The 20,321-nt window shown below is 36.7% G+C and overlaps 1 protein-coding gene across 1 annotated transcript in view; it reads right to left on the bottom strand.

Moving 5' to 3' along the window:
* Window positions 1-4,765: 4,765 nt before the first annotated feature.
* Window positions 4,766-20,321, bottom strand: part of LOC129754196 (dynein axonemal assembly factor 5) — a 54,240-nt gene continuing 38,684 nt past the window's right edge. Inside the window, exon 6 of the mRNA XM_055750090.1 lies at window positions 4,766-6,160. Within this exon, the coding sequence (XP_055606065.1) occupies window positions 5,997-6,160 (164 nt within the window). The 3' untranslated portion in view covers window positions 4,766-5,996. The remainder of the gene's footprint in view (window positions 6,161-20,321) is intronic.

Below are 20,321 nucleotides of genomic sequence, written 5' to 3'. Positions count from 1 at the left end.
ATGGACACGTCAATATCAGAATATTTAAAATGAAATAAATCGTTTGAAAAGGTTTTAAAGAGATACGAGAGTGAAAAACTGATTGATCCACGATAAATTATACAAATTTTTTATCTAGTTATGGGTCCGGAAAAAAGTTAAAAATTCAAACAGTTTTCCACAAAAATCTGTTGATTTTATTTTTCGCAGGGTGGCCACGCATTTGCAGGGCTAGAAGCGACCATGCGATAAAAAAGTAGGGCAAAATAGTTACTTTGAAGTGAAATTAGGGTAAAATTAGTGACCAGATCAAGACAAAAACTAACTAAAAAATAAAATTAAAAACTAAAATCAAACGCTTTAAAGACAATTCTGTTAAATGAAAAACGTTTTTTGAAAAGCTCTCGGCCTCACTTATAGAAAAGCAATATGTTGGGAAAAAGAGGAACATTTTAAATGAGCTTATATAATTTAAGAATTGCGACCGCAGAATCCTAAAGCTCTAAAGAAACAATAGGAGGGAAACAAATGATCGTACTGTAAAGACTAGGACAACTAAGCCCGACAAGAACTTCGAGTTTATCCATTTTCTTTAAAAAAAAAACACAAATTTTGGAAATTCATTCTATAGTGTTACACCATCAGAATTTTTTCAATGTCACTAAAAGAGTTGAAAAAGTCTAAAATTATATTGAAATGAGTTAACAATTCTTCAGACTTTATTGCATGATTCACATATCAATCATTAGAAAGATTTACTAGAAAGAAAAGATGTTTAAAAAGGAAGGAATTTTAAAAATATTCATAAATGATTTAACACGACAATTTCCTTAAAAAAATTAACAGATCCGAGAAACACCTCAGAAATATTGTATCCATCCAAGAAACACCTATTGGAATCTTGTAGAAAGTATATCAGTTAACCTCTAAAAAGGTACAAAAATTACTGGAAGTTATCGAAAACGTCAAAAAGGGTTTGAAATCTATGTATATCTAACAATCTTTCAAATGATTCGAAAATGTCTAGAAATATGGGAACTTAGAAATGAAATATCTGATATTTTCGATTCAATTGAGTCACTTTTCACAAGTTTACCTTCCATTTAATACAACCAAGTGTATTGAAAGCATGGAATGTTTCCTACCATGTGATTTAGTGCACTGTACAGATTTTGATTGATTTTTTTTTAAATTAAGTTGAGATTTATTTTTAACAAATTCAAGCTATAAAAGTCATATATAGGAAATATTTTTTCTTGACACGAATGCCAAAACGTTGGTAAAGTGTCACAAATAAACACAAAACTACATATTTTTAAATGTTTTGAAATGAGTAGACAAAGTTTTAAAAAATAAGCTCAGATGTAAGGAAATTATATAAAAAATAGTGACTTTAGGGACCAAATTTTAAAAAAAAGTAACTTGTGAGTGACCAGCCTGAAAAAAGTGACAAAGTTTCTAAAAAGTGACCAACTTCTAGCCCTGCATTCGGGAGATGTGGAAAAAGACGGGATTTAAAATCCAACGGGAAAATGCCGGGAATTCCTTCAATGAAGTTTGCCCGAAATATGTCGAAACAAGTAGAAATGGATTGACAGTTGATCACCAGTCTCTTTTCAATTGACTCCGACTGATTTCTACCAGGTCGAAAGGGATCTTCCTGCCGAGTTAGATCTGTTTCGACTAGTTTCAACTTGTTTTATTGAACAACGGGGATAACCGTAACGAAACCGTTAATCCAGTATGCTCACAATATTCACTCGAGGTATGTCGAGTCCTTAAAAGCAAAAAATGGAGAAGCATTTGAAAGAAACTTTTGCAAAACGGAAGCGAGAGGCAGAAAAAGAGGCCAAGAAACACGAGGCGAAAAAACTGAAGGAGCTATTCGACGCAAAGAGAGAGGCAAGTTTGATAGACGAAAAAATTTAAATACTTTAAAATATCTGACAAACAAAAACGGGCAAGCAAATTTTAATTGATATAAAGTCCACTGAGGTAAGTGTGACCGGTTTTTCGAATACCTACCTTTAAAAAATCATTAAAAATCAGCAGTAGATCAATTTTGATAAAATTCGTTTAATGTGATGCAGAACATACAAATTAAACCAAGAGGTTTAATATGTTACTTTATTGCTCGAACCGTCCAAAGTTTTGAAAAAAGTTTATGGGACTTTTCGTAAAGTATCTTTTAATGATTATTGTGTGTCATTTATGTTGCAACAAACGAGATCCGATATTATCGAAAGTGTATACTTATTCCAGAACAAACAAGTACATAAAAGAACTTTTCATGATCCACATGCTAAATATAGCATTCCCACTTACCCCAGGTTTGGAGACAAAATTTTAGATTTTTTGTGAATAAACTCTATTTTCTTCATTCTAAACCCCCGTTTCTTTTCCTTATTGGTTGTTTCGATTGTGAGAATTGTTTCAATGTAGAGTTTTTCGTAAAAATCCAGCTAGTTTACGAGAAATTTTCAATTGAAAAAGATGCACATCAACTCGACATCGTAGTTTAAAATAGAAAATTAACAAAAAGTTGCTGTAAACATCCACTTTTATCAGAATCGTATCTCTTTAACAGTTATTGGATAGATTACAAGGAAATTTAACATTTTGCATTAACAGTTTGATAAAATAGTGCACAGTATGGTTTTAATACTCCGCGTCCACACTTACCCCGGAAAGAAAGCTTAATCGATTTTCTTCGTATGGTTTCAAAAATACATATTCGGAATCGGTTTAGTTTTCTGTTTTGCAAAATCGGGAATTTCGTGAGACCATGCGAAAAAATAGTCACGAAAAATGCGGGAAATCAAAAATTGATTTTGAGTGGCCACCCTATTTTTGTTATGCAACCTGACGAAGTTTGTAATATGTGTTTTATTTATTTTATGATTACCTAACTACAAATAGTTTAAATCATTTCATTTCGAATATGGAATAAATAAAAAAAAAATAACACATAAAAAGATAAGCTCATAAAAATTTGGAAAATATTTACTGCAAATTATTGTGTTTTTAAAGAAATAGAAAAAATAATTCAAGCAATGTTCAATTTCTAGCGCTTTGGCGAAATTTTTGATGTTTTTTTTTCGCTTTCGTTTATTCTGCTCGTTGCATTTGTGATCCATGTTCAAGATCTAAAGGTTTTTTTTTTAATATGTCTTTATTTGTACCAATTAATCATTAAATTTATATTACATTATTGAATTGAATTAGGTGTTCAGCTCAATAATAAACTGTTCAGAGCCCTATAGTTAAATAAATACTAAAACTTTATGTATTAGACTTAAATTTGCTGAGCACAATCAAGTATTTTAATGTAGGAGAACATTAGACCGCTGCAAATAATGACTTTTTGCTCCCATATGTTTTTTCGATGCCTTTTGGGTTTTTGGCTCACCAAGCATCAGTGTAAAATTTGAGATAATTTGGTTGAATCCTGAGTTAGCGCAACGTGTTTTAATTTTTTTATGGAAATTTGTATGGGAAAACAAAATTTTTCAATCAAAAATCACCAGAGATGTACTGAAAGTTCCAAAAAATTCAACTTTGAATGAAAAATATTCCTCGATTTTTGCAGAACAATTCGTGCGAACAATGCACAAACCTCACTTGTATTCCTGAAAAGTTATTCGATGTTATACAAAATTTTTGTTTTCAAAATCGCTTCCAAAATTTTTATTGCTATTTCTGGCAGCAAAAACAACTAAAAAAAAGTTATGGGAGGTATAAAAATTTAAGAATTTGAAATTTTCATACAAAGCTTGCAGCGGTCTAGGGAAAATCCTGTAATGTAAATAATATCTAAAGCTTTGCTTTGTTAACATATTGATGTACTTATTGGCAATCAATCTTGCGAAGGATATACAAAGGGTATCGAAAACTAAATCCTGATTTAAGTAATACCACATTAAAATTTCATTAATTTTTCTTTCAACTCCTATAGTTGATTCTTCTAGACAAGCTTCAAAATTTTCTTGAAAAACTTTTTATTTGGTCTAGATTACCCAACACATTCTCGCATGAGAACATCAATAAAAAGTCCATTACAAATGGAAAGTCTGTATCGTTAAAACTAAATTTTATAGCCTTTGGGAACTAAAACGCTATAATAAAATACATTGTTATTACTGTGCAACACATAGTTTAGAATAAATGTTTATTTTTTGATTGTACGTGAAGGTACGTATTTTTTTTTTTTTAAATCTGTTATAATTTCATGGTGATGTATTTCGAATAATTTGAAACTTACATAGGTGTTTCAGTTTATACTTGACAGTAGGGCGAATGCAGAATTTACTCACTGTTAGTCATGTTTTTAGTAAAGAACATTTCAAGATTATGAAATTTTATAGAGTGAAAGTTTCAGCTGTTAGGGCGAACCACGCTTGATTCAACTTTATCTGTATCTACCAATTAACAGTGGTTGACTCATGCTGGACATAAATTAATAAAAATTCTACTCGCTCATTTTCACCCTCTTTCGTTTCTTCTCATTTTCAATCCGTCTATAAAATTTAATAATTCATAATTTTGAAATGTTCCTAAATGAAAAGGACATAACCTTTAAGGGCGATAAACTAATGAGCAGTAGCAAGAATATTACCCCCTATTTATAAATTCACAGGGTTTAAAATTCACAAAAATCAAGGCCTGACAAATTTATTACAAACATCAGTAAATCCTTCTTCTAACACGCCCTAGCCATCATTTAGGTGTGAAAAGGCACGTGGCTCCAGCGAGCAACCTAGGATGCAAAATTCACTCATTCCTCGGATGGATTTGCCGGCCATGGAAAATGAAACCATTGCGATAGAGCGACACAAAAATTAACTGAGGAAAAAAATACCCATCCAGGAAACATCAGATGACTAAGGGCGAAAAATTTTCTGATAAAAGCTTTTTGGCTTTTCCATATCGATACATTGTCGGAAATAGAGTGCCGATAGAGTCGGAGGGGTGGGTGGAACAATCTAAAAGAAATAATAAAAAGAAATAAAAGAACGCAGAGAAGCAAGGAAAAAATTATGAAACATTCACTCGGGTCCGCCTGCTCAAATCACAAAGGCTATATGGAATTATACGACAACCATCAGCGCTTGGCGCTAGCAATTCAGTTACGACTACAGTCTACAACCCGGATGCTGGAAACATGCGGCAGATGCGCCATCCTGGCGATAGATACCGGAGAACGGAGAAAAAAGCATTCAATCGAACTTTCCGCAATCTCCTTTCTTCTGTGAAATTTGATTGATCAAGGGAAAATCAATCGAACGAAACGCGGTTTCGGCCGGAAGGGTCGCTGGCCAGCGGGCTGGGGAAGACGGCGCGGATATAAAAAGGCAACCTGTCATGGGACAAGAGAGAAAAAAGCTTTTCGCCCAGATGGATAAATTGAAGATGAGCCAATAATAAATTTTATTTATTGATGCATTACTAGTTGTCGGAAAGTAAAGGAAGTTAAAAGTGGTTCCCATTTCATTGGTTTAAACTATGCTTCTACCTACGTTTGAGATGGAACGATAAAAAATGGGGAAAAACATAATTGCAATTACAAACGAAAAGATCTATTGAAGCTCCCCAATGCAACGTTGCTTGAGTTCGTACTTGATGAACGAAGAGGGCGGATGATGGATTCCGGAAGTTCGGTAAAAAATAATCAGGAAAGCATGAATCCATCTAACGTTGTCTCTTCTTTGAAGCTTTACGATAGATTTCTTGAATTTTTTTTGTTCTTCTTCGCAACCTTCCTTCCTCGATTCTACGCCTATCAACTTGTACAAGCAAATAAAAAACTATGAAAAAACGCCTTCAGCACCACAAAGCCATCTCACTTAGCGAAATAGAATTTGAATCAATTATCCTGATGGTTGTTTCTCGTATCCGCTCGATGGTCGGCGCGATGCTAGGTAGTGGCTAGGCACTTTATATTCCACTCATGTTGGCTCTTTTTTGCAACGCTGCTGCTTATCACCGGTGTGGGATTTGCCGAACAGGCGCCGGAATGTCTAGGCTTGAATTAAAGGCTCGGCTGGGACGACGACGGCCTCCGGTTCTGCTGCCGGAATGAACAGATTATCCAGATCCTCCTTGTACGGACACCCGGTAGCAACTTCATTAGCCAAACCTTTGATTAATGGGCGATGATGAACGGCAAGCTGACCGAGGGATTCTGGGGAGTGCAAATTAAAAGAAACAAGTGTGATTAGGGAAGCAATCCTTCCAAATGTTTGGAGGAACTTTCTGCTTCAAAAAATTATTTAAGTTAAAACATTTTGGTAATAAATTTGCGTAGGTGATAAGGAGTGTATTTGGAAAAAAGGCAACACTTTGTTTTGTGAATAACTTTTGAATGTCTGGATGGAATTTGATAAAAATTTCAGCGAAGCTGCTCAGTAATGTAATGTTAACATGTGCAAATTTGTGTGCGTCCAATGAAAAGTTTTTCGATTTTAATTTTTGGACATCACGTGCGCCATAGTGTGTACTATGAACCACCCTTTTCCCAAATTGAGATTATTTTTTATAACGTTATCTGTATCCTGAAGCTTAACTTTCAAAATAAATCAAAATTTGAAATTCGGTAGAATTTATGACAAATTTAGCCGTTTGTCCTCCTTTAGCACAAGAACAACATACCTATTTAACTTTATATTATTTCACCACAGTTTTTGCGTAATTGCACGATTCCATCTCCAGCCAAAACAGTATAAACTTTGTGGGACCTATTTGAGTGCTATGCAGGGAATACTGTCGCATTTGGAGGCATTTTTCTTTGTATATTTAGCCATTGCGGCTTAAATAGATCATCAGCCTCCTCAAAAACTAAATAAAAAAAATCAATTTTTCAAGCCTCCTCAAAAACTAAATAAAAAAAATTCAATTTTTTCTCCTTGTTTATCTCAGGAACATCTAGGCGAGATTTGTCAACGAAAAGTTTTTGGTGGGAAACCTTCCAGGAGCCCTCTAAAGAGTTCGTTTTGCTGTCCATTACAAAAATTTTCAAATTTTCTCTCCGCTAACGATTCAAATATTTTGTGCACGATTTGACCACCGTATTTTGTTTATTTCACCGGTGGGCATCTATTTTAGCTCGTTGAAGTTAAGTCAGGCTCAGTGAATCAAAAATCCGAGCAGAGATGCCAATGTGCTTGATTTTTCAAGGCTCAGCCTGACAACCTGATAAGCCATTGAAATTCCATGATTTTTGAAAATATGCCTGAATTTGCCTGATTTTTGGGAATGTGATGAAAAATGGGAACTGGATTAGGTACCATTCCTGAAGTTAAAAAGTGAAAATGTGGCTGCATGAAAGCTATCGAAAGATTCCCTCTAATTCTTATTTAAAAAAGGGAATGAAAGGAAATCTTTGGATCAATGTTCCGAAAATCAATCATTTTCACTGAGCCATGCTTGACTACATTCAGAACCAAAAAATCAAAGCAGTCAAATTTTCCTTCTTCAACCAAATCATACAATCATGCATGACAACGACGCTTCTGTATTTAAAACACTTTTGCGATACATGATGTGGTAAAGAAGAGCACCGACTATTAGCTATCGAACGTCTCGATGCTGATTTCTTTCCTTGGCGGCCTTCAACCTTTAGGATCATAACTGATATGTATCAGTTCTGAGCGATCTATGTAGGCTATCAGATGATTTTTTTATTTTTCGCTTTGCCTAGAAGGACAAAATCATGACTAGGTAACCGCAATGAACTGTCTAGCATGTGCTAAAGCTTTTTTGAACATGTGGTCCTGGTATTTATTCAGATTTTTCCTTTTGAAATATTAATGATCGTCTATCAATAACGAGCATTATCAACAATGATGCGAGGATAGACGTTCGGGAATGATTGAGGGCCGCGACGTTCAAAATGTATCACCAAGTATGTCGATCACCGTCGATTAGCCACGTGACGAATAGCAACGGTAGCCTCCGATGGGGCATGGTATATTTTCTTGTATCAAGTTAGTGTTGATTTTCGACATATATTCAATGGGTACTTACCACGTGCGTATCACAGCACTCGGAGGTAGCATCATTTTAGCTAGAAACCATTCCTGATTACTTTTCTTGAGCGATTTTCCGAACATTGCTTTGGATTGCTTTGATTCGGTAGAATCATTCAACCAAGTAGGCTCACACCACACATTTTAGTGAAAATGTGGGGCGATGCCCCAAAAAAAACGGTCAACACTTTGAGCGAAATTTCCGTTACTTTAACGTAGCCTGAATTTGCCTGATTTTTATTTCACCAGTTCCCTGATTTTTGAAAAATAAAATGGCAACCCTGCTTCCGAGTGCAATCCTCTTTTGCTGATCGTGCTCCACTCGTTACCAGAATTTGCACGAACTGTATGTGACTCGGAAAGCAAGTGTGTGAGCTATCGCATCTGAGTGGGAGAAAGTCAGAACAAATAGCTTTAAGCGGGCCATAGACTACACCACATGTGTGCAAATGCGATGAAATTCAATGAAATTCTGTCGCTGTGAATACGATTTGCATCGTGTATGGCCGTGTATGATCGCGGAAACGGTTTGAGTAAAATCGGTTAGGATCGACATTTTTTGTACAAACCACCCTCTGTGACATGGTTTATGGTACTGTGTGTACAAAATTCAGGTCATTTACTCAGCCCCAGTCGGAGTTGAGGTGGTTTTTTGCTGTTGTTGTTGCTGTTTTGGCCAGCAATCGTTTGTGTTCGCGCGAAATTTGTTTGTATCGTGTGTGGGCGAGCATAGATCAAACAATCGTCGTGGAATCAAGCTATTTGTGTAGTCTAGGGGCCCGCTTTAGCTCTCAATTTTCTCCTCAACACAATGTTGAATAGATTTGTCCGGAGAAGGGAATTCTCTTCATCAGCGGATGTGAATGCTCTCGCTCATTCTTATGTGCAGTGATGTCAACCTTCCAGATTTTGTCTGGGTCTTCCAGACATTTTGGTATTTTGCCAGACTTTTTTTAGGTTTCCAGACTTCCAGACTTTTGTCATTTCTTCCAGACATTTCCAGACTTTTGAGCTTCGACATGAATTTTTTGACGAATCAGTAAAAACCCAAAATTTTCGTTGCAAAATGGCAGGAAATGATTCGAATTAGTAATAAAAGAGTGTGAAATGCCACGAAGATGGTTATAAAACAGGAAGTTAAGCATAAAACGTTGTACTGCCGACACCATCACAATAGTCTAAGACATAGGTCGGCAACCTGCGGCTCGCGAGCCGCATGCGGCTCTTTTGATGTTAAGCTGCGGCTCTTTAGCTCCCTGCGCTAAAAATATAAAATATTTAAAAAAATTGTGCTAAAGCGATAATTGCAACTTGTGATCTGGCACACAAATTTACATAGGTCCAAAAGAGAATTTCAAAATTGCATCCGCTGTACGAACAAGGGATCGAATAGCAAAATTTGTTGAAGCCTAATTCTACAATTTTTTGCTCTCCACTGCACAGGCATAGATATCAAGATTAAATTTATCTGAAACCGTAATTGCAAAGAATAACTGTTTTTTTAAACCAAAACCTCAATCAATTAAGGTATTCATTTTTAAAACGTGTGTATGTTTTTTAGAGAATCAAACAGAATAGTTCAGCTGCATGGGAAAAATCAAAGTTTATCATTTGGCAAAAAGTAGTCCTGAGACAGCATCTGTTTCGTTACCAAACAACCAAACAACGTAACCCTCATCAAATTTTATATTTTAAACACTCTTAAATTGCCTTCTACGAAATTGGATCAGTTGAAGTTTGCAAAATCGTATTAAAATGTATCAACCATTTCACCAAAATATTTACAACTTTGACACATAACAACATACAAATTTCGGAAAAACCACCTCAATCTTATCTTATTTATTTGTATTGAAAATGATAATTTCAATGTATCTGAATACAGATACCTCATTAGCATTTCAGATTGGCCGGTTTTAATCGGTCTTGCACAGATCTTCAATAAAAAAAATTAAGAATGCCAGGTCCGGTCCAGTTGCCCGAATATCCAGGATAAAGGCTCGTTTTTTTCCAGGATTATTCACAATTTTTACCAAACTCCAAATTTTAAACCTGTTTAAGCGAAAAAAAATCGCATACAGTCTTCGAAATTGTGAGTTAATTGTAAGATTTGATTGCCGAAATCATTTTTCAAGAGTTTAAATTAAGGAATTAACAAAGAACTACCTGATTCATTTTTATATTGAAAGATTGTTAGCTTCACTTTCTTGGCTGTTGCTGATTTTCCAGACTTCTCTTTTTAAACGAAAATGTGCATCCCATTATATTCTGGCCTGATTCTATCTATGGTGTTTTGTTATTGTCAGATAAATTCTAAAAAAGTAAAAGGTTTCTGGAAGAAAATTATCAAAAGATGTTGCTGCTATTGTTGGAAAAATGAAAAACTTACAAATGCATAAACTAAGAACACGAAAATTATGAGTTGAAACGAAAAAAATAAAAACTATGTTCAAAAATCGTAACTTTTTATACCGTTTCAAATATAAAGCTAAAGACAAAATTCATATAAAAAAAAACAAATAAAACAATTTTTTTCACTCCTGACGCGTTTCAAAAATTTCATATCGATTTTTTTTAGTTTTGAAATTATTATTTAAAGTAAATATGTTTGAGAAAAATCGAAAGAAACTTTTTATAACGGAATTTTACTAGGAAATAGTATATAAGAAAATGTAGGATGTAACAAAACACTAGTCAAAAGTGTCTCCCAATTGAATCCTTCTACCCCATCTCCAACAAATATTTTTTTGCTAGGATGCAGAGGTAACCTCGGTCCTTAAGCACAACGTTGTTCTTTCATCCTTTTTCTCTATTTTCCATCCTATCTATTGACTACTAGGACGTGGCCGGCGCCGTTATTGATGTGAAAGAGAGAGCATCAGTTTTGTTCATTGTGAATGTGCTGTCAATCCCAGATACCATTCTTTTGACCTCTGGACAAAATTGATGGCCTCGGTCAATCACGGAGTAGCAACCATTGGCGATGTGGAATTCGTTCTACTGAGCCACGCCTGCAACGATGGAGCTCTAAATGAAGCTAAAGTAATATAATTCCGATAATGCAATCACTTTATGACTAGAAAAAACTTAGTATTGTAGACATAGAAGTTCACGCATTTCGGGTTTCATAGTTCAGGTGGATGTGAGTAGTCAATCAAGCTAAGCTAAGCTAAGCTAAGATTTGATTGCCGAAATCATTTTTCGTGTGTTTTTTTTCTGCAACTTTTCTCGTGCCTTTGATGCAAAATACCTAGATTTTGTATGGATTTACCCGGCTATTACCTGGTTTTGAGTTTAAGATTTAGAAACCCAATGCCTGGATTTTCCCGGCCTGGATACGTACAGTGGAAAGTTTATTCAATAATTAACGTTTTAGCAAGTGAAAAGATTCTAAAACTAAGAACTGAGATTTACAAATTAGAGCGAATCAGAGTTGACAATGAATAAGAATCTCATTTCTTAAAATATATTTAGAAACACAATCACAGGTTAAATACTTGTAATCGATAACTTAATGTACCAGTTTTTTTTAATAAATAAATTGTATGTGTTTAAAAAAAAGTAAACCTCTGATCCTTAAAACACATTTAAAATTTCAAGTGTGATGCCTGCAGCCAAATTTACCGAAAGCACATACATTTTGAGCGAAGTTTCAGTAACGGAATTATTTTTTTCGTTATGGATTAAGGACTACCCGTTGATTTATTGTTATTCATTTTAGTTTCGAAACTTCTAAAGTAACTAATCTTGCCAGTTAAATTTTACTGTTTCTTTATTATTTGTCACGAATCTAAATAAAGGGTTCAAGTCACATTATTACAGATTTATACTGGTGAAACTACCGATTTTTTTTCCAGTAATCTAAGCTTTAGTAAGCCCTGATGAATAATCTACATTGTAGATTCTACAATGTAGATTATTCATCAACAATTGTAGATTCATTGTAGATTCTACAATGTAGATTATTCATCAAGGCTATTAAATTTCATTTCTAATTTAATTGGACACACAATGCTGAAGATATCACATGGGACATAAAATGATATTTTTGAATTTTAAAGATGCATAAAATTGTGAACACTCGTTCACTTGTTGTCATGAATTTCGAAAATTTTATGTTTGGAATGACATATGTAACCAGTTTTCAGGAGCAAGATTTAAATTTTTGGCTACATTAATTTCAGTTGAATTTATCCTCACTCTTCTGGATTCAGAAAAGATAAACTAATTCTGGGGAATTGTCATGAGAAAGCTTGAAAATTATATGAAAATTTATTCCCTTTGCTTCGTTATTTTTTGTGGTATGCTTTTCTTTGCCGAAGAATTTCTAAATTAAGTTAATATGTATGTTAAACTCTTTCACTTTAACATCATGCAAAGCGTTCATTTAAGCTTGAAATGGATTTTAAATTTTCTCCACAATATTTACTATCGCATTTAAATTGCAATAAAATCACACCATGTTAAAAGAATTATCGATCCATAAGAGAATCCATGATAATCAGAAGCAGATTGAAAAAATATCCAAGAGTAAGAATAAACTGTTTTTGATTTTAGAAGAATTTTCGTGAAACTTAGGTACACTGATCATTAGTATATTTTGTTTTTTTTTAACAAACCAATAAATCTTCAATGTGGCTCTTTCAAACTCTGAAATTTTGAAAATTTGAAGTTTTTGGCTCTTCTGACTCAAAAGGTTGCCGATAGTGTATAGAATGAATGATATCAAGTAATGAGTATTATTCTAGGGTTGCTATCCGTCCCGCAAAAGCGGGATATGTCCCGCTTTTTTGTTGAATGTCCCGCTGTCCCGCTTTTTCCTCAAAATGTCCCGCTTTTTTTCTTGGAAAACTTTTATATAGTTAACTGACTGACACTGTAAAAAATTCTGATTATTTCTACGCTGTACAGAAAATATTTCAAATACGTCTTTTTCTCAAAATAACTAACACTTTTCATATTTTACAAAAGACAATACTTAATAATACTTTTTAACAGTTAAGTGTTATTTGAGCCCGTTCAACCAATGTGTGATGAAAATATTGTTTAAGTTGCTTATAAAAATAATTATGGAAATTATTTTTTTCGACGGAATTTTAGTTAAATTGCCTTATATTATACACCACTCAATTTCGACTCAATTGTCCAAAATATAGAAAGATGGAAGTTTTCTTGAGTTTTTCAAAATTTTAAACAAATTACCAAACAAACTAATTTTTACACAAATTACACAAAGGTTTTCACACGGTATCAAATCCGCCGTTTACATGTACGACTTGAAATATTTTTTTTCTCAAATAACGTGTTAGTTTGCGAGAACTGTGGAAAATAACAGTTAACCTTCCAAAGCCGTTCGCAAAATTTCCGTACAAATCTATTTTTGATAAATTTGACCTGCAGTTTACGTACGTTCTCCTGGCCGCAAATATTGACCGATTTCGATGAATTTTTATTCATTGTATAGATATTTTATTCTAGTTTCTCAATATTGAAAAATAAAGTCGAAATATTTTACGAAATCACCAGTAGCTGAATCCGAATGAAAAAAGTCCCGAAAAAGAGCTCTTTTTAGAATGCCTATAACTTGAGACAGGTTTCAAATACTGCGCTGATTTTATAATATTTGGAATTGTCAAAAATAAATCTATCCATGGATGTATAAGTTTTTGGTGGTCCAAAGGAAGTTTTGGCCGCTATCCCGGAACTTCCGGTAGAAAAAATTCTTACTTCAAAAAAGTCACCCAATTTTGGCTTTGCATAGCTGTATCTCGGTTACCAATGGATCGATTTTCTAAATTCAAATTTTAGTTTTTTTTTCGTTAACTTTATTATTATTTTCGTAGAACATAGTTGGTTCCTCAAAAATCTCAGTTGTTCAGTATATGGTAATGAAACTCACATCTTTTTTGTCATTTTTCAAACTCCCTCTCATGTCGGTGGGTTTACGCGATTTTGTTAGCGTGATTTCTCTAAAATTTGAACTCAAATTGGTCACTTTTTATATACCCAGAGATTCATTAGAATCTCCTCTTTCGATTGACATACATTTTGTGTGGTGTTTTGAAAATTTGTAGCAACGTTTTTCGAATTTACTGAAAGCTGCCAGATTTCAACCAGTTTGGTCCACGTTTTCAACAGGTTGATGTACAAATCTCGCACCCCTCACGTAGCTGCGGGAGAAACAAATCCTGTAGCTCTCTTTTTGTCGCTCACCAAATCTACCACCCAACCCAGCAGCAGGAGGAACTGCCGTCTCGCCGCGTGGTTTGTTGATTGATTGTGCTGATGCTGATAACGAAATGAATGCTTTATTGTTGTAGGAATTGCTTGAATCTTTTTTGATTTAATATTTTAATGGATGGGCAACATTTCTAAAGTTCGGGTCCATGATTTCAGATTCAGATTACAGATTTCAGATTGCAGATTTCAGATTTCAGATTCAGATTTAAATTTCAAGATCCGATTTCAGATTCAGATTTCAGATTCAGATTCAGATCTCAGATTCAGATTTCGATTTCTGATTCAGATTCAATTTCATATTTCAGACTCTAATTTCAGATTCCGATTCAAATTCCGATTTCTGATTAAAGTTTCTGATTAAAATTTCAGAATATTTGTTACTTGAATCATAGATTTTGTGTCTCATGCAGTAGACACTGCTTGAAATAAAAGAAAAGAATCATGATAACATTCAAAACAAATGTATCACTGAAGAATTCTAAAATTCTGAAAATTCAGAAAAAAATCATGATAACATTCAAAACAAATGTATCACTGAAGAATTCTAATGATAAAATATCTTAAAAGATTCAAGAAGCTTATTTCAATTTGGAAAAATAATCTTTCTCTATTTTAAAATCAAAACATTTACTACGCAAAGAGGCATCAGCATCAGCACAATCAATCAACAAACCACGCGGCGAGACGGCAGTTCCTCCTGCTGCTGGGTTGGGTGGTAGATTTGGTGAGCGACAAAAAGAGAGCTACAGGATTTGTGTCTCCCGCAGCTACGTGAGGGGTGCGAGATTTGTACACCAACCTGTTGAAAACGTGGACCAAACTGGTTGAAATCTGGCAGCTTTCAGTAAATTCAAAAAACGTTGCTACAAATTTTCAAAATACCACACAAAATGTATGTCAATCGAAAGAGGAGATTCTAATGAATCTCTGGGTATATAAAAAGTGACCAATTTAAGTTCAAATTTTAGAGAAATCACGCTAACAAAATCGCGTAAACCCACCGACACGAGGGGGAGTTTGAAAAATGACAAAAAAGATGTGAGTTTCATTACCATATACTGAACAACTGAGATTTTTGAGGAACCAACTATGTTCTACGAAAATAATAATAAAGTTAACGAAAAAAAAACTAAAATTTGAATTTAGAAAATCGATCCATTGGTAACCGAGATACAGCTATGCAAAGCCAAAATTGGGTGACTTTTTTGAAGTAAGAATTTTTTCTACCGGAAGTTCCGGGATAGCGGCCAAAACTTCCTTTGGACCACCAAAAACTTATACATCCATGGATAGATTTATTTTTGACAATTCCAAATATTATAAAATCAGCGCAATATTTGGAACCTGTCTCAAGTCATAGGCATTCTAAAAAGAGCTCTTTTTCGGGACTTTTTTCATTCGGAATCAGCTACTGGTGATTTCGTAAAATATTTCGACTTTATTTTTCAATATTGAGAAACTAGAATAAATTATCTATACAATGAATAAAAATTCATCGAAATCGGTCAATATTTGCGGCCAGGGGAACCTACGCAATCTCTCGGGTCATATAGACCCGAACAGCCTAATTACGGATTTTGTTGAGGGAGCACTTCCGGTGGTCACAGGAAGTTGCCTGGTACTACAGATTGTGTATTTCGTGATTCCCCAGGGAGGTTTTTAAAATCAAATTTTTGCGATTTTTTCTCGAAGAGTTATGATGATTTGAATGTGCGCTTCGGGTCATATTGACCCGAACGACTTTGGAAGGTTAATGTGGCAAAAAACCGTATTAATAGAAGTCATGTAAGAAAAACTGAGCATTATCAATCTGCGTTAAAAAGAAATCCTTAGTGTACCTTTTATGAACAACTTCGGCTGATGATAATCGTTTAAGTTTGGCTACACAATTAAACTTCTTAAGATTTTCCTAAATGTCCCGTTTTTTTCGTGAAATGTCCCACTTTTTTCTGAAAGTATCTAGCAAGCCTATGTTATTCCCTAGACTGCAATATTGCGTAAAAAAAAATGGTCGTCATCTATTAAGTTCGCCATCCAGACTTTTCCAGACATTTTTTCAAAATCTTCCAGACATTTCTGAAAAACAGTTGGCATCTCTGCTTATGTGTTGACAATCTCACTCTTGATTCAGGGTTGCCAGATGCCCAGATTTGTCTGTAAAACACAGACTTTTGACCCTTCGTCAGACCCTTTTGGTCAGACACAGATTTTGCCCAGATTTTACAGACTTCTAAAATTGAGTGATGGAATAAATATTAATGTACCAGATTATACTAGAAATCTCGCTTGAATGCACTGGTATGCCACCAATCATTCATATAAACTAGATTTTTTAGATTAGATTGATATAGTACATGGTAGTAAAGAGTGTTTTTTTTATATAGTGTTCAATTCAAAAAAAAACAGAATACAAAACTACACTAAAACACAGTCATGAAATATTTGTCATAGTTTAGGCTTTGAGAAAAGCCGTTTTCAAAAGAAATCGGCCGAAGGTGACCAAAGTTATTCATGAAAAACTGGATTTTCGTGTTCTTCCCGAACAAAACGTCCCAAAACCCCATAAAAACTTTAGGCTCGTTGAGCGACCCCTTTCCGTGATCCGATCTTGTCCAAATTTGGCATGAGACCTTGTACTAGGTCTAGGATCAATTTAAGCCTGTAGCGCAAAACAATTCACAAGCTTGAAATTTCTCATACAAATTTGGGGCAGTCTATTGCTTATGGATCCCGACATTATTTTTCTTTTAAATTCGTTTGTTGCTATTGAAAAAAATAAGGATAAGCGGTTCCCCAAATACAAAATTAAAGCTATCGGATCGAAACTTGCGGCATATTGCAGAAATGCTTTTGGCCTTCTCATGAAGGGAATCCATAGGAGAAGCGATTCGGAGACAATAGGTCGTGGCCATGATCAATCTGGTCGGTTCCGGTACGAAAAATGTCGATGTTATCAGATTGAGACTTGCGGCGTATGACAAGAAAGCACTTTGTCTCAAGATCAAGGGAATCCATAAGAGAATCGGTTCGGGGACACTGGGTCGTGGCCATGTCTGGCCAATCTGATCGGTTCCGGAACGAAATATAGAAATTTTTCGGATTGAGACTTGCGGCATATGAGAAGAAAGCTCTTGGCCTCAAGATGAAGGGAATCCATAGGGAAAATAATTTGGGGACACTGGGTTGTGGCCATTGCCAATCTGACCGGTTCCCTAACGGAAATCGGCGATCTTCCAAATTTTTCCAAAAAGATATGACGCATATAAGAAATTGGGATCAAGTATACCTATTCTCCCCTATTCATTCGCCTTTTTCAAAACTGACCAGATTTTGTTTTTTTTTGTTTAGAACGCACCTTTTTTGACAGTTCTCTCTGGCGTCTCTTCGGTTTTAAAAGGTCTTTAGAATTTTACCCATGTTTCGTGGACTTCTTGTACGTCTGTTCTCTGTGCTTATACCCCTTTTGGCCCAAGAGGGCTTCATTTGATGAAGAGCAACATTTTCAGTTGAGCACTAAAGTGGTGCCGGCTGGGGTGCGAGTAACCTAAGCGGAGATCGGGTACCCAACCCCGGTGGATGCTTTGGTCGCATGCAGACTGAGAAGGTGGCCGTACGCGTCTGTTCCCCAGGTCAGGGGCGGCGTGCAACAACAACCGAGCGTCTGTTCTCCAGGTCAGGGGCGGCTCAAACAGCGTCTGTCTTGCAGCAAGCGGCTGAATTTATGAAATGCGGCTCCCGCCAGCTAAGTCCAAGATGGCAGCCCCATCGCGGGATAGGGACTTTAGGCTAACAACCTACTGCTCCTGATATCTTGTATTGTTACAGAAACTGAGGTAAGAAATAACCGAATTGGAACTTTGGCAACAACTTTTAGCATGAAAACACGGACTAGAATTGGAACTTGGAATGTTTTGACCCTTGCCCAGCCAGGAAAGCTGGCTCAACTTGCTAGAGAAGCTAGCCGCCTCAAGCTAGAGATATTGGGACTGAGCGAAGTCCGTTGGCCTAACACTGGAGAACACAAGACACAGTCCGGGCAAGTACTGCTTTACTCTGGCATACGAGGAGAACATGCTACTCGGGAACGAGGAGTTGGTTTCCTGTTAAGCCCGCAGGCCCATGCGGCTCTCATAAGATGGGAACCGATAAACGAAAGAATAATCGTAGCCAGATTCAGAACACGGGTTAGAAACCTTACAATGGTCCAGTGTTATGCGCCAACTGACGTTGCCGATTTGCAGGAGAAAGAGCAGTTTTACAGTCAATTGAACAGCGTGGTTGAGAGAATTCCGAAGGGTGACATTCAAATCCACTTAGGCGACTTCAACGCAAAGATTGGCTCCGATAATCAGGACTTTGAGCGCATCATGGGGCGCCATGGTCTAGGACAGATGAGCGAAAACGGAGAGCTGTTTGTAGAATTTTGTGGCAACAACAACATGGTGATCGGTGGATCGCTCTTCCCCCATCGACCAGCACATAAGGTCACTTGGGTATCCCGAGATGGCCGAACAGAAAATCAAATTGACCACATCTGCATCAGTCGAAAATGGAGAAGGAGCCTTCTTGATGTCCGCAACAAACGAAGCGCAGACATTGCATCCGACCATCACCTCGTCCTTGGCGAGATACGACTGAGGGTTGCGCGTGTCCAACGGCGCGAGGAGAAAGTCGGGTGTCGATACGACGTCCGCCGGTTGGAGAATCCAGAGGTGAAAAGGGCATACGTTGAACAGCTAGAATCCCGAGCCTCGGAACTGCCGACAGACGGAACAGTCGAAGAACAGTGGTGTGGAATCAAGAATGCCTTTATCACGACGAGCCATGGTACTCTCGGTAAAGTTTGTGGAAGACGAAGTGAATGGATGTCGGATGAAACCTGGAGGATGATCGATGATCGGAGAAAGGCGAAAGTCGGAATTGAGCAGGCATGTACCGGGTCAGCCAAAGCAGCCGCCCGCTTACGATATGCGGAGCTGGAAAAGGCAGTTAAACGAGCTTGTAGACGAGACAAGAGAGCCTGGACAAACTCCCTAGCCGAAGAGGGAGAAAGAGCCGCCGCCATTGGAGATATCCGATTATTATATGATATTTCTCGCCGCCTTAGTGGTGCAAGGACTAATGCAAGAATGCCGCTGAAAAACCGAGCAGGTCAGCTGCTGACAGATCGAACAGATCAGCTCAAGCGTTGGACTGAGCATTTTGATCAACTTTTCCGAGTTACAAATAGCAATGGCCAACAGAACCCGCAGCTCGAGGCGCCCACAGTAAGTCGCATTAATGGCGTCAACTCGGAAGCGCCCACGCTGGCTGAAATAGAAGCGGCAATCAAGGACATGAAATCCAACAAAGCGCCTGGAATCGATTGCATTCCTGCTGAAATGCTCAAAGCCGACCCTGTCTTGTCAGCACAAATGTTGCACCGTCTTTTCGCTGACATTTGGGATACTGCAACATTCCCGGCCGACTGGATGCAGGGTATCCTCGTAAAGGTCCCAAAGAAAGGAGACCTAACAGAGTGCGGTAACTGGCGTGGCATAACTTTGATCTGTACAACCCTTAAAGTACTCTGCAAAGTGATCCTGAACAGGATCCAGGAGAAAATCGACGCTACACTCCGACGGCAACAAGCTGGATTCCGATCCGGACAATCATGTGTGGACCACATCACAACGCTACGAATAATACTGGAACAAATCAACGAATTCCAGGACTCTCTTCTGCTGGTGTTCGTTGATTTCGAAAAAGCATTTGACCGACTGAACCACGAAAACATCTGGGCTGCTCTTAGACGACGAGGGGTCCCAGAGAAACTAGTCCATCTCATCGAAGCACAGTACGAGGCATTTTCGTGTAAGGTCTTGCACGACGGTGTCTTGTCCGAACCAATCCCGGTAACTGCTGGAGTGAGACAAGGATGTATTTTGTCACCGCTGCTTTTTCTCATCGTAATGGATGAGATCTTGACTGGATCGATTGACTGTAGACCAAACCGAGGATTGCCGTGGAATCCTTCAACCATGGAGCAACTGAACGACCTTGACCTGGCAGACGATATTGTTTTGCTCGCCCAAACAC

This window comes from Uranotaenia lowii, chromosome 3, assembly GCF_029784155.1.
Source record: "Uranotaenia lowii strain MFRU-FL chromosome 3, ASM2978415v1, whole genome shotgun sequence".
NCBI classification, from domain to species: domain Eukaryota; kingdom Metazoa; phylum Arthropoda; class Insecta; order Diptera; family Culicidae; genus Uranotaenia; species Uranotaenia lowii.
Note: the sequence above shows the minus strand (reverse complement) of the source record. Positions and strands in the feature narration are given on the sequence as shown.